Source organism: Peromyscus leucopus, chromosome 7 (assembly GCF_004664715.2).
Source record: "Peromyscus leucopus breed LL Stock chromosome 7, UCI_PerLeu_2.1, whole genome shotgun sequence".
NCBI lineage: Eukaryota > Metazoa > Chordata > Mammalia > Rodentia > Cricetidae > Peromyscus > Peromyscus leucopus.
This window is the reverse complement of record NC_051069.1, coordinates 85,917,434-85,932,375: the sequence shown is the minus strand read 5'-3', so window position 1 is coordinate 85,932,375 and position 14,942 is coordinate 85,917,434. Positions and strand designations below refer to the sequence as shown.

The following is a 14,942-nucleotide window of genomic DNA, read 5'->3' as shown; positions in this document are numbered from 1 at the left end:
GTAAATTGAGTTCAGTTCCAAATACTATGAAACATCAGATAGGCCCCATCTGCTCAGCTCCTAGACATCTATCTACATTAGACCTAACTATCCAGTTTCTGTAGGCTTACTTGTGCAGGGAGGTAGATCGAATGGCTGCCAATTCATGACAGTGTCTTACAGTGTCTTGAGGTTTCTAGAAGATGCCGCAGACTGCAGCAGCCCAGGGCTCTTAACCTGCGCTAGACTAGTGTTGCCGAGTTCCCTCTGTCTGTCAGGCATCTGAGCAGCGACTCTTCCAGTCAAGTGGCTACATGTAGGAAGAGTTTTAGAGGCACATTCAGGTAAGCATCACGTTGCTCCTTGTCTGATCCCCATTTGTCTTGATGTATTTCAGCACAGGGCTCAGTACTTGCAGTTCTCTTCCTTGTGATCACTGACTCCTGTTTCTACCCAGAGGGTCTCTCTCCTCCAGTGTAGGGAATCTTGACCTTCCTAGAAATATCCAGCCCCTCTCCACATTCCTAAGGACATCACTTGTCTTGGGTAAGGAAGACTTCCATTCTATCCCAGGCCTTATCTTTGCTGAGTCCTATCCCCTACTTAAAAAGACAGTGGGAGATCCAGAAGAAAATTTGTCCAAAAACTGGAGGCTCAATAGGGCACAAACAAAATACTCAATGGAGTTTTGAGGTGAAGGCAAAGCAAAGAATGGCCTCGAGGGGATCGAAAGGCAGACATAGCTCAAGGGCTGTAATCTGTGCCATATGAGCTTCACACAGTGTAACTGTAGCCCCGTGGGGCCCTGAGATTTGTTGTACATTTTCAGGTCATTTTTTTTTTCCCTGCCAGACTCTAGCATTGGTGCAGAGACTTGGACTACATTCCTCCACTTAATGAGCTTGGTCTAATTTAGTACAAATTTCTCTTAATAAAGTCTGTGTTCAAGTTAGTCTCCATCCCTCGGGTCTCTGCTTCTGAAAAAAAAAAAAAGAAAGAAAGAAAAGAAAAGAAAGAAAGCACACGCCAGCATAGAGTGCTTTCTATCCAGACAGCATTCCCTAAGGAGTCTGCGTGAAACTTCATTCTCACAGGATGCCCCTTCTGCAGGGAGGCCAAGGTCAAGTTTAGGAAACAGTACAAACTAGCCCCCAGGTTTGCGTTGTTGGCATGCACTAGGCGCTGTGCTGAGCACCTTAGGTGGGCTCCCCTGTGGACATCTCAACACCATGTGGCATGGGCATAATCTAGACCCCACTCTGTACCATGCCAGGGGTAACATAGCAACTGGATCTGAGTGTAGATGCATACCACCAGGACTAGATCACTACAGCCAAAGAAGACTAGAGGCTGCTGGAACAGGGGCAAATCAGTTGCCATATGTCCTTGACATTGTCTCTGAGTTCTGACAAACTCCAACTGAGACCTATAGATAATAACTTCAGACCCACCAGGCATCAGGCTGCAGTGGAAAAGGCTGGGCTGGTGTTTGGGGGTGAGCAGAAGGGGACTCTAGACCTCACTGCCACTGTTTATCAACTCTGGATCTTTGAAGACAGTTCTGCCACTCCGACTCTCAATTTCTTTGCCTGCAGAATGAGATCAATATTCGGGATGATGCATGAGTGACCTTCTGACTCCATAAATTGAGGTCCTCAATTTCAGGGATCTGACTTTTGAGGTCATCCCAAGTCATATATTTTGTTCTCTATAGTATCACATAAATGTTTGATATGAAAGCAAAAGAAAAGGTACATTTTTTTAAGAAAAGAAGGGTTAAGAAAGCTTGATGAGAGTGTGTCATGCCAGCCATGATGACAGATCATTTTTCTTTGCAAGTCACCTGCAACATATAGCTATGTGAACCCCCTTTGAGGTTATATGCACATAGTTTTAAAGCTGCAGCTTGCGAGGGTCGATTACACACTTCACTTAGTCTTTGCATTCCATGGGTGTCTCCGCCACCAAAAATGAGGAAAAAAGAGAAAGCAAGATTTCAGACAGTCTGCCCATTTACATTGCTCAAAATTGATAGTTGACCATCCGTGAAATTGCATTCATTGAGGGGCATCCCCATCCACAAGCCTTGCAAAGAGCAGTGTTCAACTCAAGCAAAAGAAAGCACAGCCTCCACTCTTTCCCATGTATTTCCCAGACTGAATAGCAGAAGGAAAGATAGCAGGAAAGACAGTAGCTTCCTTGTAGCATGAATCTTAAAGGTACTTATTAATAAAACAAACCTGGAGCCAGGTATTGGGGTGAATGCTGGAAGATCAGAGAAGCAGAACGAGCCACAGCTATCTCACCTCACCAGTTCCTCAGCTGATCCTGTTTCCTAAGACCGGAAGCTTCTGAGTCCTCATCCAGAATGAATCTCAGCTGAATTGTTGCTCAAAAGCCTAAAAGCTTAACCGGCCAAATGCTTCTAGTTTCTGGTCCTCACACCTTATATACCTTTCTGCTTTCTACCACCACTCCCTGGGATTAAAGGCTCGCTTTCTGGGATTAAAGGCGTGAGTCACCATGCCTGACTGTATCCTTGAACACATGGATTTCTGCCTCTGGAATGCTAGGATTAAAGGTGTGTGCTACCACTGCCTATCCTCTATGTTTAATATTGTGGCTATTCTGTCTCTGACCCCAGATAAGTTTATTAGCGTGCACAATATTTTGGGGAACACAATACCACCACACTTCCTGAATACCTGTGTATGAAATGGAGACTTGGTGCATTCACATTACATAGGTCTTTGGCCTTAAATTTCTCTTAGAGCTGCATTTGTGGTGAGGAGACCCCACCTCTCAGAAGACAGACAGGGGCAGTGGGTGATGGATATGCAGCTCTTCATTCACATGAAATGCTCTGTTTCAGAATAGGAATGCTGCATCAGATCATGTATGCCAAATAACATTGACCTTCAGCATCTGTTGGTGCTTGGTCACCAGATGCCCTGCAGACACAAACATCAGAGACTCAAGTTCCCTATATAAAGTGGTAGAGTGTTTGCTTAAGATGACAAATGCTTTCCCATATACTTCAAATTATCTCTAGATTATTTATGAGACCTAACATGGTATAAATGCTCAATAATGGCTCTTACTGCTTAAAGAATAATGGCAAGAAAAGGACATACCTGTGTTTAGTACTATTTAGATGGTTTCAGTCTGTGGTTAGTTAAGTTAGTGGATGTGAAACCACTGAGGGGCCAACTGTTTGGATGGCTTTTAAAACAACTGGGTTTCCCTGTCCTCTTCATCCCAGCTGCTGGGAATTGCTGCTGAAGCCAGTTAATGTCCACAGAAGCCACATAACTGGGTTTCCACTGCCAGCCCTGTATCGGTCCCAATCTGTCCCCTCCAGTAAGTCTTCTTTCAACTTTTTCAGCCACATCAGATTAGATGATATACAGAGAGAAGGCTGGGTCAAGGCTGAATCTTAATGTTACTTGTTCCCTGGCCACGTGGCCTTGGGAAAGTTATCAAAACCTGTACATTTCTTTTGTAAAAAAGGAGTTGTCAGTGTATCAGATCAGACAATCAGTTCACAAAGATGAAATGTTTTTTTTTTCCACACCCATCTTTGTCTCATTTCAAGCTTCATTCCGTGTGAGTGAAAAAGGTTTAACCTCCTCAGGTTTGGCATTTTCCCATTTCCTTGGGTAATGGTGGGTTGATCAGGGAGGTGAGTATATAGAGTTATAGGGTAATGTGGGTCCATTCACCTCTCCATGTGGTTATTCATTGAAATGGCCCTCATCTACCTCTTTTGGTCCTCAGTCACTAATGATCCTTTAGGACTGACCGCTGTCTTGGCATTTCCTTGCCTTCCACGGGGGCTACATCAATACTTGTGGTGTCTCTGATGTTCTCTGTGCAGGTCCATCTGTGGACGGTCTACCTAGTGTCATACGGTATCACACATCCTGCTGGGGGCTCAGTCCTGGAAGCAGTTGTAGGTGATTTCTTTCCATAATCTATCCTCTCCATTTCTTCAGCCTACCTCATCTGGAAGAAACCAGATCCTCTTCCTCTGCACTTGCTGAAGGTGGACCCACTGTCAGGTCTTCCTTGCTCTTTGAAACGTTTATGCTTCTGAAGCCTGTCACACGTGGATAGGTACTCAGCTTGGGCCTCTTCTGTGGCCATACCTGTGGCAAAGCTAGAGGTGTTCATGGAAGTGAGATGGGAGAAATACCCAATAAAGATCTAAAGAACAGAGCTTAAGATACCCTCCTCTTTGGGGATCAATGAAATAGCATAGGAAAGAATCTGATGCATTTTAAGGGCCTCACAAAAGCTATTTTTTCCTCTGACCTAGTAGACATGTCCTTTAGAAATTGATCATGTGCTGCCTTAGAAAACTCAGATTATCTTAGAACATCTAATTCTTACATTTTAATTTTCTTTCATATCTCTCTCTGCTCGATATAAATTGCTGAAGACCCTAGCCCACACCTACTATTATAGGAGCCTAATGTGAGACTAGACACATAGGAAATGTTTTTGAAATGCTGATCTAGTCTAAGGAATCCAAAATCATGCCTGGAAACAAAGTTTTGATAATTTGTTCTCTTGAAATGATCTATGATCAAGTTTATTTTGAATTTTGACAGAGGGGCTCTGTGTCCCATATAGACACTTTCAATATTAAAAAGAGAAATTTTTCAGTTTATCTATTATTTTTGATATCTTATATCACATCTACTAGTACTGGGTAAAATGTACTTCAAAATTAATGTGTGTCTCCCATTGCAAAATGCTAAATAAATCTAATTCCGAGAGACTTCTGACTCATAAGCAAAGTACAACACAAATCTTGGATTCTTAAGTTGAAATACAGAATGCAGTATCTTGGCATCCAAGCCAGTCACAGATATTGGCCTTTGAAATGGAGCCTCTCAGTGAGATGCTGAGGCAGGCTGGATGATAGATGGTGTGCTCAGAATTGTAGGGATACACACTTTACAACTTGAGCCTAAGTTTTATTATATATGAGTGCCTATCTCCCAGGGCAGTTATGAAGATTCAAGGAGATGTATGTTGATATTGCACATGGTGTTGGGTACACAGGTCACACCTAGTCAATGATACTCATTGACTCTACTGATCAAAGGTAGAGACAAAGCAGGAAATAGATGGCCATCTGAATAGCACCTCTGTCACTCATGCTCAGACCTTCATCCTCTTTTCTGTAGGAAAAAAATATCCAGATATAAATTCACATGATTATAAGTCAGACATTTTATTTCTATGACAAATACTAAAAAATAAATAAATACAAATACAAATAAAATCCTCATGTGCAGAACGATTTATCTTGGCTCACGGTTTCAGAACCTTCAGACCCTGGCCAGCCTGTCCCATTGTTTCTGGGCCATGGTGAAAGAGAAAATCCTGGCAAAAGGGTGTGGAGGAGCAGATGTGTTCCTAAGACATCCAGGGAACAAATAGAGTGACCTGCATCTTCCAAAGAGGCCTCATCCTCCATGGTTCTATTGCCTCACAGAAGTCTATTCATATTTTGAATACTTCAGCAGATTAAGTCAATGATTTAGTCAGAGCCCTCATCACCCAATCACTTTATAAAAACCCAACTTCTAAACATGAGGGACCCACTCTTCAATATGAGGGCCTCTTGGTGGGGGCACTTGACAGCCAAGCCATAACACTAGGGCATGAACATGGAAATATTATGGAGAAGCATCAAGATCAGAAAAACTCAAATTGTCCTCCCATAGCCATGTCCTTTTCAGGCCATTCATCAAAGTCACAACCATTTGGAGTTCCCTGTGAACCAAGCATTAAAATGACTTGTTTTACTTTCAAAGCAAAGAATCCTTATGCAGCAAGGAAACAATCTATAAGACAAAATGGTTTAACACATAAAGACACATGGTTCCTATAACAGAGGATGTCCCAAAACACAGCGGTAGAGATAGCCACGGGGGTCTACTTGGTCCCATGTGCCTCTTCTAGTTCTGCCCTACAGTTTACATTGCCCTTATCACTCCTCGTCTACTGCAAGATGGCTTACGCAGCTGTGGATTCACTATAAAAGACAACAAGAGTTCATTGAAAACCTTCTGAGAGCAAAATAGAAGCTATTATGGATAAGCTACCAGTCATCATCTCTCATGATGGTAGCCTAAATTTGGTCACCATGCTTATTCTTGGATCTATAATTATGGCTTATTGAATGCCAGGTACTGATTGGCTTCATCTTCTTACCTGGCCCCAGGCCCACCCCTGAATCCATCATTGAAACAATGATGGTGTAACAAAATTTGCTTAGACTCTGTCCCTGGACCTTGTGTCCATGCCCAAAGCCTCAGGGCTGCCTTTCTTAGCAAGAAGGAAAGGGTGAGAGAGCCACAGTGCGCATGATGACTCTGATGGCATTCAGCACATCATCTCCTTCAATTCAACAGGCAATTATAAAGTGTCTGTTGCATGCCAGGCAGACTACAGCATGCCAAGAGGACACGAGAGGCCAAGTGTTCTTGAGAAGAATAAATGAGTCAACTTATGCACAGTGTCTGGTGCAACCCTCAGCCCCGACGACTTACTTGCTCAGTATTGTCTTCATTAAAATGAATAATGCATGAGTGATCTTTGCTATCCAGGAAAGAGAGGCTTAAACTAATAAATTATAGCAGCTTGTGAGGGGCAAGCCTGCGGGTAGCATCAAGGAGAGAGATCACACAAGGAGTATGCAAAAGGCCCAACCTGGAGAAGCTCACAGCTCAGCGCTTCTTAACCTTGGCTTCACATCTGCATTATCCAAGATGCTTTTTAAAACTCCCCATACCAATTAAATCAAAATCTCCAGGGGATCAGACCAAGAACCAGGCACCGTTTATCTTTTTAAAGATTCCCAGATGGTTAAAACTTGTAGCCAAGGTGGATGATAACAATTTAGGCTCCTAAGGACAGCACATGCATGTAAACAATTCGACAGCAATGCCAGGTGGAAGGCTGCAATAAAACCAACTAGCAGTGATCCAGGTCCTAAACCTAGAGCACAGTGGGACTCGAGCAGGGACAGGGCGTGGGAAGCAGCTACTCCGTAAGGTTTGAGGAAGCAGCTGTGACAGGGAACCTAGGAGACCTTGAAAATCTGCAATTTGCCTCAGCTGGACAACAGGGAGGACAGGGTGTGGGTGAGCCAGTGTGACCTCAATGGAACAGGTGTGAGGGGGAACCCAGGCAAGCCCGTACCTAAGCAGTAGAAAGAGCCGTGCAGTAAGTCAGCTGGAGAGATTCAGAAAGCAGCACCCAGACGTTCCCACAGGAAAGCATAAACAAGTGGGGTAGCATGTCTCTGTAGAGACATACGGAACGCTAAGGAACGTAGGAGCTGTTGGCACACTCGGCTTACCAAAAGGCAGCAAGGGTGCCACAGTGCCACTTGCTGGAAAACTGCCCTTTGGAGAGCTGGGAAAGCCATTCACATGCTGCCCAGCCAGTTACCAAGCCTCAGGCAGCATAAAATACAGGAAACAACGGGAACTGCTGTGCTGAGACAGCCTAAGGACTAGGGGGCGCTAATGTGTCTGGTGAGCTATGGAGGTTCAAAGAATTCTCAAAACCCCTCCCGGGAAATATCAAGATGGGGACTCAGTCCTGGTCCATCTTCTCTCCACGTTCTGTTTCTTCTCTGAACAAAAATCCAAACAAGATCTGAGCTAGATCTCCATGCAGTTCATCCAAAGATGGGGGAGGAGGGCTGCGATTAGTAAAGACGCTAAGAATGGCTGTCTGAGACCTCAAGGGAAGCCTGGCGTAGAGACCACGGAGGAGATGGGCGTGGCTCCTGATGAAGCCGCAATTTGAGTTCTTTGAACCATGTTTGGGCATGGTACCAGACCCCAGGTCCCACCGTGCTCAGCCTGTGTACACACACACACTGGCTTGTTTTAATCCCTTAGGCTTAAAGAACACAGAGACGACAGTATGAGTGACCTTGGTTCCTGGTGCTTCCTACCTCGTCTCCTCAAGGCAGATGACAGTATTTCTTGTTCCTACAGGAGGCGAAGTGGCCAAACCACGGTTTGCACAGTTTTTCCATGGCAGCCTCGCCAGTCTCACGATCCGTCCTGGCAAAATGGAAAGCCAGAAGGTGATTTCTTGCCTGCAAGCCTGCAAAGAAGGGCTGGATATTAATTCCCTGGAAAGCCTCGGGCAAGGAATAAAGGTAAGGAAGGCACTGGTACCACGAATGATAAAACACTGATTTATGAGGCGAAAGCTGCTCAATACCTGAGCATGCTGGGAAATAATTGTTTCCAGAGAAGCCTCATAGAAACGGTGCCTCAGTTAGGATGTGATCACACTTCAACAAGGACCAATTAGTGACCATGACTTCCAGGATGGACTTCTGCTTCCAGCTCTTAAAATTTCCAGATCAGGTGCTCTAGAGCAGACCGTAGTCGCCATTCCGTCTACCCTGGAGGGAGGGATGAAACGTCTTTTGTCTGCAGAGTGGTTGGTTACTTTGCTAGCCGTTTGCCTAAAGGCACTAAAGCGGCATGCAAGAATACATTTCAAAAACATAAAATGTAAACAAAAAATTAGGGCTCCAAAACAGAAACACGGAAAGAGAAAGAAGACAGACATGAGGTAGAATTGGAAAACAGATATGACAGTCACTAGGTCTTACATTGTTAAAGTGAAGCCAGTTCCCTTCCAAGCAATATCTGGAAGTCAAAAGGAACATGAAGAGATTTGTGGTTTTTATTGCCGGTGTGAAACAAAAATATTCAAGTGATTCAGGAAATTAGAGCTGTGTTCTTAGAAAAGCATCTCCCAGAAGGCGGAGGAGGGGCAGCTATGGCCCCGGCAAGCTCCTCTTCAACAGGTAAGGTTAGCTTCTGGCCTCACCTAGATAGAAGCAGCCCTTGCTGGTCCTGGGCCTCTGAGTTCTGAATAAAGAGCAGGGTTAGCCTCTGAGTTCTGAATAAAGAGCAGGGTTAGCCCCAGCAAAGGCCCTGATAAATCAGCACAGGCCCCAGTGTGGGAAAGCAAGTCCCTAGCTCCTTTCTGGAAGTCACAAATGGCTCTGTGTCCTAGAGATCTGGACTGCTGGAGTCTCCAGAAGCCATAGTAGTTTCCCCTTGGCTGTTTCCCAAGAGAAGATGGCAATGGCAAAGGATTTCCACCTGCTGCCCATCTGTACCCAGTCTGCCATGGGCCTGCCTTTCCTAGCCAGGGTCTTTCTTTCCAGCAGAACCTGCTCCTAACAGGGGCCTGATACTTGAAGATTCTGGTCCTGGGTATGCAAGCAGGGCCTGCTGGTACAAGGACCTGTAATGCTCATTAAAATGTGATCACCTCAGCAAACATGCCATGTTACAGTTATGGACCCGGTTCTAGTATACAAAGGTAGATGCTCTTGGCTTATTATCTTTAGATAATTTGGTGGCCTATAGTACCCAATATAGTACTCCACAGGGTACCACTACATTGACAGTGAGCACTGACATTTCCTAGAGGTCTCTGAGAGGGAGACACTGCTTGTTCTAAATGCTTTATGACCACTACGCTTTGTGATACCCTTTCCCATGGATAAAGGTACTGTAATGTTCTCAATCCGATATTGAGAACAGAAGGCTAATGGATGCTCAAGAAATATCCTCAAGTTAGTGCTGGGCTGAGCCAGAATTTGAATCCAGACAGTCCCACTCCATAGCTTCAGATTCAGGAGAATGGCCTTCAGGGAAGGCTCCCCAGAGGAGGAGAAGCCTGTGGAGAGTGGGTAAGACCAGGTAGGAGTCCACCTGGGAAAGGAAGGGGAACAGAGAGCAGCCATTCCAAGAAGATCTGGGGATCTGAGCAGTAGCAAAGGGGTATGGCAGAAACACACAGGAACCTCCAGCCCAGTGTTGTGGATGCCCAAATAGTAGCACAAAAGTGGAACCAGAGAGCTAGATGAAGACCACATCATGGACACTCCTAGACACATTAGATGTATTTTTTTTTTCCTGTCAACCACTAAGAGCCACTGAAAGCTCAAGCAAGAGAGAATAATCTTGGCCATGCAGGGTTTAAGGTGCCTACCCTGGACATCGGGTCAGACGGACACGATGGAAGGAATACAGAAGGCATGGTTAGGCAAGCTTGACTTTCCAGATGCTGTTTACCATGACTTTGACACAAACATGCTCATGCACACATGTTAATCACATGTCACTGGGAAAGCTGTTCTGATCAGCATGTGTTATTTCCTGGAGATATTGTCCACCCAGTGCTGTGGAGATCTAGCCTCCAACCCTCTCTTTTTCTCACTCCAGCTCACTGCCTGCCTCTGAATGCATCCTCTGCCTTGAACCATCCCAAGGGGCTACTGTTGCAGAGTTCCAAGTCTGACAGAGCCAAAAAAAAAAAAAAAAAAAAAAAAAAACCACAGATACTAGACTTAACAGACGGGCAATTTGTGAATTACGAATTAAGAACCAAAGTGATTTCTACCGAGTAGTCATAGCCTGTGGAAAGAAAAGGTGCTAAGCTAAGTGTCATACAAATAGAGGGGTCTAGGGAGAGGCTTTTCAGCATCCCACCTGCTCATACCCAAGTCACTGTAAATGATCCTTTCCCATCCCTAAGGCATGGCTTGTGAGAGCTTGAGGTCTGTGAGAGAAGTTAATAAGACACTCGGTTTACAGAGCGCTCACTGGGGGCTATTTTATGTTCATTATCTCTACTCCTCAAAACAAATTAAATATTATGACCTCATTTCAAAAGCAAGGGGACTGGGGCTTGGGGACTTGTCCAAAGTAAGTCCATGCTCTTTCCTCCACACCAGCAGCTCCTGATTAAAAGATGGCTTTGACCATTATTAAAAATACTTCCTTCAGACCCTGAGTGTCTCCTGCACATCATTTCTGAATGATCATTTCAAGTCATTTGATTTGCCGGTGACCAACCTCCTTCTGTGTGACTTATAAATAAGCAAGCCCTCACTTGCTGGAGGAATTTCTCCACTCACAGGGCCAGCTCTTTGCTCCACTTGTCTTCCTGTGGGTCCTGCTTGTTTCTGGATATCGCTTGAGCATATTTCAGTCTCTACAGGGTTGTGGTGGTGGTTGCCTTGCACCCATGCAAGATACCATGGAACAGCCACATTTTGGAAGAGTAACATGTTCTGATTTTCATGGCACCACCCTTTCCATCATCATCCCCACAGTGTGGCAGGGCAAGAAAGATTAGTGACCTTAGAGCCAGACACACCTAGGTTCTCGACACCAATATCTATCTACTACTTACTGCCTTGGCGACCCTAGGCAAGATACTTCAACCCATAAAGTCCCACCCCCATGTACAAAATGGAATTAATACTATGTATCTTTTAGCAGTGTATTAATTTACTAAACATAAAGATATGTATCTCTGCAGCAAACCTAATGGGTTCTCAACAAATCACAGGTCCTTTTATGGCATAGGAGACCTTTCTGTTAATTTGTTACTACATTTACTTATGTATTTAGATGCCATGATACTCATGTGGAAGTCAGAGGACAGTTTATGGGATTCAGTTTCCCCCTTCCACCATGTAGGTCTCAGGGATGACAATTTAAATCATCAGGCTTGGTGGCAAAGGCCTTTACTCTCCAAGTCATTTGGTACAGATCAAAGAGGCTGTCAGGTGGCAGGTAGTCAGGGAATGGCAAGGTGCCCAGTAAGCCATAACCAGCCTGTTGCTGAGGCATGGGGAGCCCGGGCTTTGGATTGGAATTTCACTGATGGTCCAGCCTTCAAGAAAACTGAAGAAATCAGCTGAGTGTCTGGGAGATATGGCCATTCTGGAAGATATCTCTCTAGCATCTTCTGGCTCACTGTGGTCACAGCACAGATTCCCAAGGAACTGTGGACACCATTTGTCCCTGTGATTATGCACGCTAGTGCAAACGTGTCTGCCATATAACTACTGACATATCCCCAGAGCATAGAATACTGAAGCTAGAAAAATATTAGAACCTATGGAGGTTTTTGTTGATCCTGCAAGAACTATATTGACAGCTGGGCCAGTATCCATCTTTATGCTCTATGGTTAGAAAGACATTCTTGGGCCTGGACTTGTGTAGCTGGAGAGCTTCTCTCCAGGTCCCACCAAGCCCCCACAGTCCCACAACCCACATATAAAATAATCACTCAGACATTTATATTACTTATCAACTGTATGGCCATGGCAGGCTTGTTGTTATCTACTTCTTTTATCTTAAATTAACCCATTTTCTATTCATCTATAAGCTGCCATGTGGCCCATGGCTTATCAGTACCTTACATCTCACTTGTCATGGCAGTGGCTCACAGGTCTCTCCTCTCCTCTCCTTCCTGTCCTTTTCCTCTCTCCTCTCTGCTAGTCCCGCCTATACTTCCTGCCTGGCTACTGGCCAGTCAGTGTTTTCTTTATACAAAGTGATATTCCACAGCACTTCCCCTTTTCTTTTTTTTTAAAGGAAGGTTTTAACTTTAACATAGTAAAATTACATATAACAAAACAATTATCAAGCAAGAATTACAGTTACAATATTAAAGAAGATATCCTAGCTATCTTATATTTGTGAGTCTAAGGTTTTATATCTAACCCATCTTTTATCGTAACTGAGGAAATTATAACTATCTAGTCTTCAATCACATCAAAGACCCCAGAAGGATATAATATTATCTGGGAAATGGAAAAAGGATACAAGCAACTTTTGGGAGTCTTGCAGGGTAGACAGAGACAGCTGGCAGCCTGGACAGTGACCTAATGTTCTTTTGTTGAGTTGGGGCATCTGTCTTCAGCCCACAGGGCTAGAGTCTCTTAGTAATTTTTCTCTGTGTCCTGTAGAATGTCTGGCAGTTTCCTCTGTGAAGCAGGAACCTGAAGGACCATTTTGTCAATCAAAGTTTAATGGTCACCTTTCTATGGGTCCTGTATGTCCAGTCGATACATTTTTTAAAGCAGTTCAGGCAAGATCAATTTCTTGCCCAAATGGCTATTTTTGCCAAGGTGAAGATAAACTCCATATAGAGTGTCTTTGATGCCCATCCTCCTCTTTGAAGTAAATCCAGTGCTGCCAGAAGCAGACATGTCTCACTGTCCAGAAAGTCTAAATTTTTAAAACATTTTAAATGTCATATTCTGTAGTTCTTTGAAGTATTTGAAGATTACCTATTTATTTGAAATATATCTATGTATACCTAGAAGACTTAACTAACATGGCTACAAGTATGATTATCATAGATGACTAATTATTAATCTATTTCTTAATTATCCATTACAATTTTAAATGAGCTGTACAAACATAATACCTTAAACAAGAGTAGAAATATACACACAGTATAACAAAATTAACTTCAAATTTGTATCAATAAACTAAAATCTATACCAATCTAAAACATTTCAAACAAGTTGTTGCTCTTTAAAAGTAGGTTCATTAATCTACCCTTTCACCTTATATCTATATTATATCCCCTTTTTTCTTTAGAAAGAGATTGTATTTATAATCAACCTGTTTTAAATAAAAATATTGATTTTTCACTGTCCCACACCAGAGGGCTCTTCTGATATGGGACACATGACTCTCTTAACCTTTTTTTTTTTTTTTATTGTAGCAATATGTTTGGGTTTAGAGAAGGAATGAGCCAATTCCATCTCCAAAGCCAGCTTGGTATATTTGGGAATTTGGGCGTAGCTTCTCTTACTACTTCCTGCTGGAGGGGGGTGCTGTATCTTATGGGGACACAAAGAAAATTTTAGGATTATGGAGTAGTCCACGAGGGTGTATCATCTGAGCCTTGATGATTGCCTTGAAACCATTCTGGATGTTGGATCATCTGAACCATGGTGTCATCAGAGACCTTTCCGGGGGTCTTGCTGGTCAAACCTGATGTATCTTAATCTGGAACAAATCCATAGCCTCTGGATTTCTGCGGAAACAAAAGTAGAGCCTCTTTTCCAAAGCAACATATTCTTATATCCAAATTTTGAAGTCAAGGTATCTTTAAAATATACATTTTGGCATAACTCAACAGCTTTTACAATCAAATGTTTTTCTTTAGTTACAAATATCAAAGAGAACATAATCCAGATTCTCTGTGTGATAGCCATCTTTACGTAGCTTATTTTTTATATTACCTTTACTGTCTTTTTGTTTATATAACTGCATATATTCCTTTTTTCTCTCTTTCAAGCCCACATACATTGTAAACTACTCCATCTGAATCAGTCTTATTGTGAACCTATTGCTTTAAACTGCAGCATTCTAAGACTGAAACAGTGCTGTGGCTGCTGGCTCTGCCCACTTTAGCTTCCCAACATGGCAGTGGTATGTTTTCTGCCAGCTCTGGGAGCCATCAATTCTCAGAAATAGTGGGTCTGTGCTTCTATCAAAGCAGCGTGTAGCCCAGAAACGTCTTTTTTTGTTTTGTACTAGCAAAGGCTAAATCCACCATGCAGCTTAATGTGCCACTTGCAGAGGCCTCATTCCCGCCATACTGCAGGTTGAGCATGCATGCCAGGAACCTGCCATAGTAGCTCAAACACACAGGCTGCCACTAACTTGAGAGAGACAACTAGGAACTGTTTTTAGCTCCGTTTTAGAATCTTTTTGTCAGGTTTTAGGTGGAAACTCTTGCCAACCCATTGGGCGCCATTTGTAGCTGGAGAGTTTCTCTCCAGGTCCCACCAAGCGCCCTCAGTCCCACAACCCACGTATAAAATAATCACTCAGACACTTATATTACTTATAAACTGTATGACCATGGCAGGCTTCTTGCTATCTACTTCTTTTATCTTAAATTAACCCATTTTTATTAATCTATAAGTTGCCATGTGGCTCATGGCTTATCAGTACCTTACATCTCGCTTGTCATGGCAGTGGCTCATAGGTCTCTCTTCTCCTCTCCTTCCTGTCCTTTTCCTCTCTCCTCTCTGCTGGTCCCACCTATACTTCCTGCCTGGCTACTGGCCAATCATTGAT

The 14,942-nt window shown here is 43.5% G+C and overlaps 1 protein-coding gene across 1 annotated transcript in view; it reads left to right on the top strand.

Annotated features, from left to right (window-relative positions):
* Clstn2 (calsyntenin 2) overlaps window positions 1–14,942 on the top strand; it is a 611,344-nt gene that overhangs the window by 573,386 nt on the left and 23,016 nt on the right. Inside the window, exon 20 of the mRNA XM_028866060.1 lies at window positions 8,007–8,173. Coding sequence (XP_028721893.1) covers window positions 8,007–8,173 — 167 coding nt within the window. The remainder of the gene's footprint in view (window positions 1–8,006; window positions 8,174–14,942) is intronic.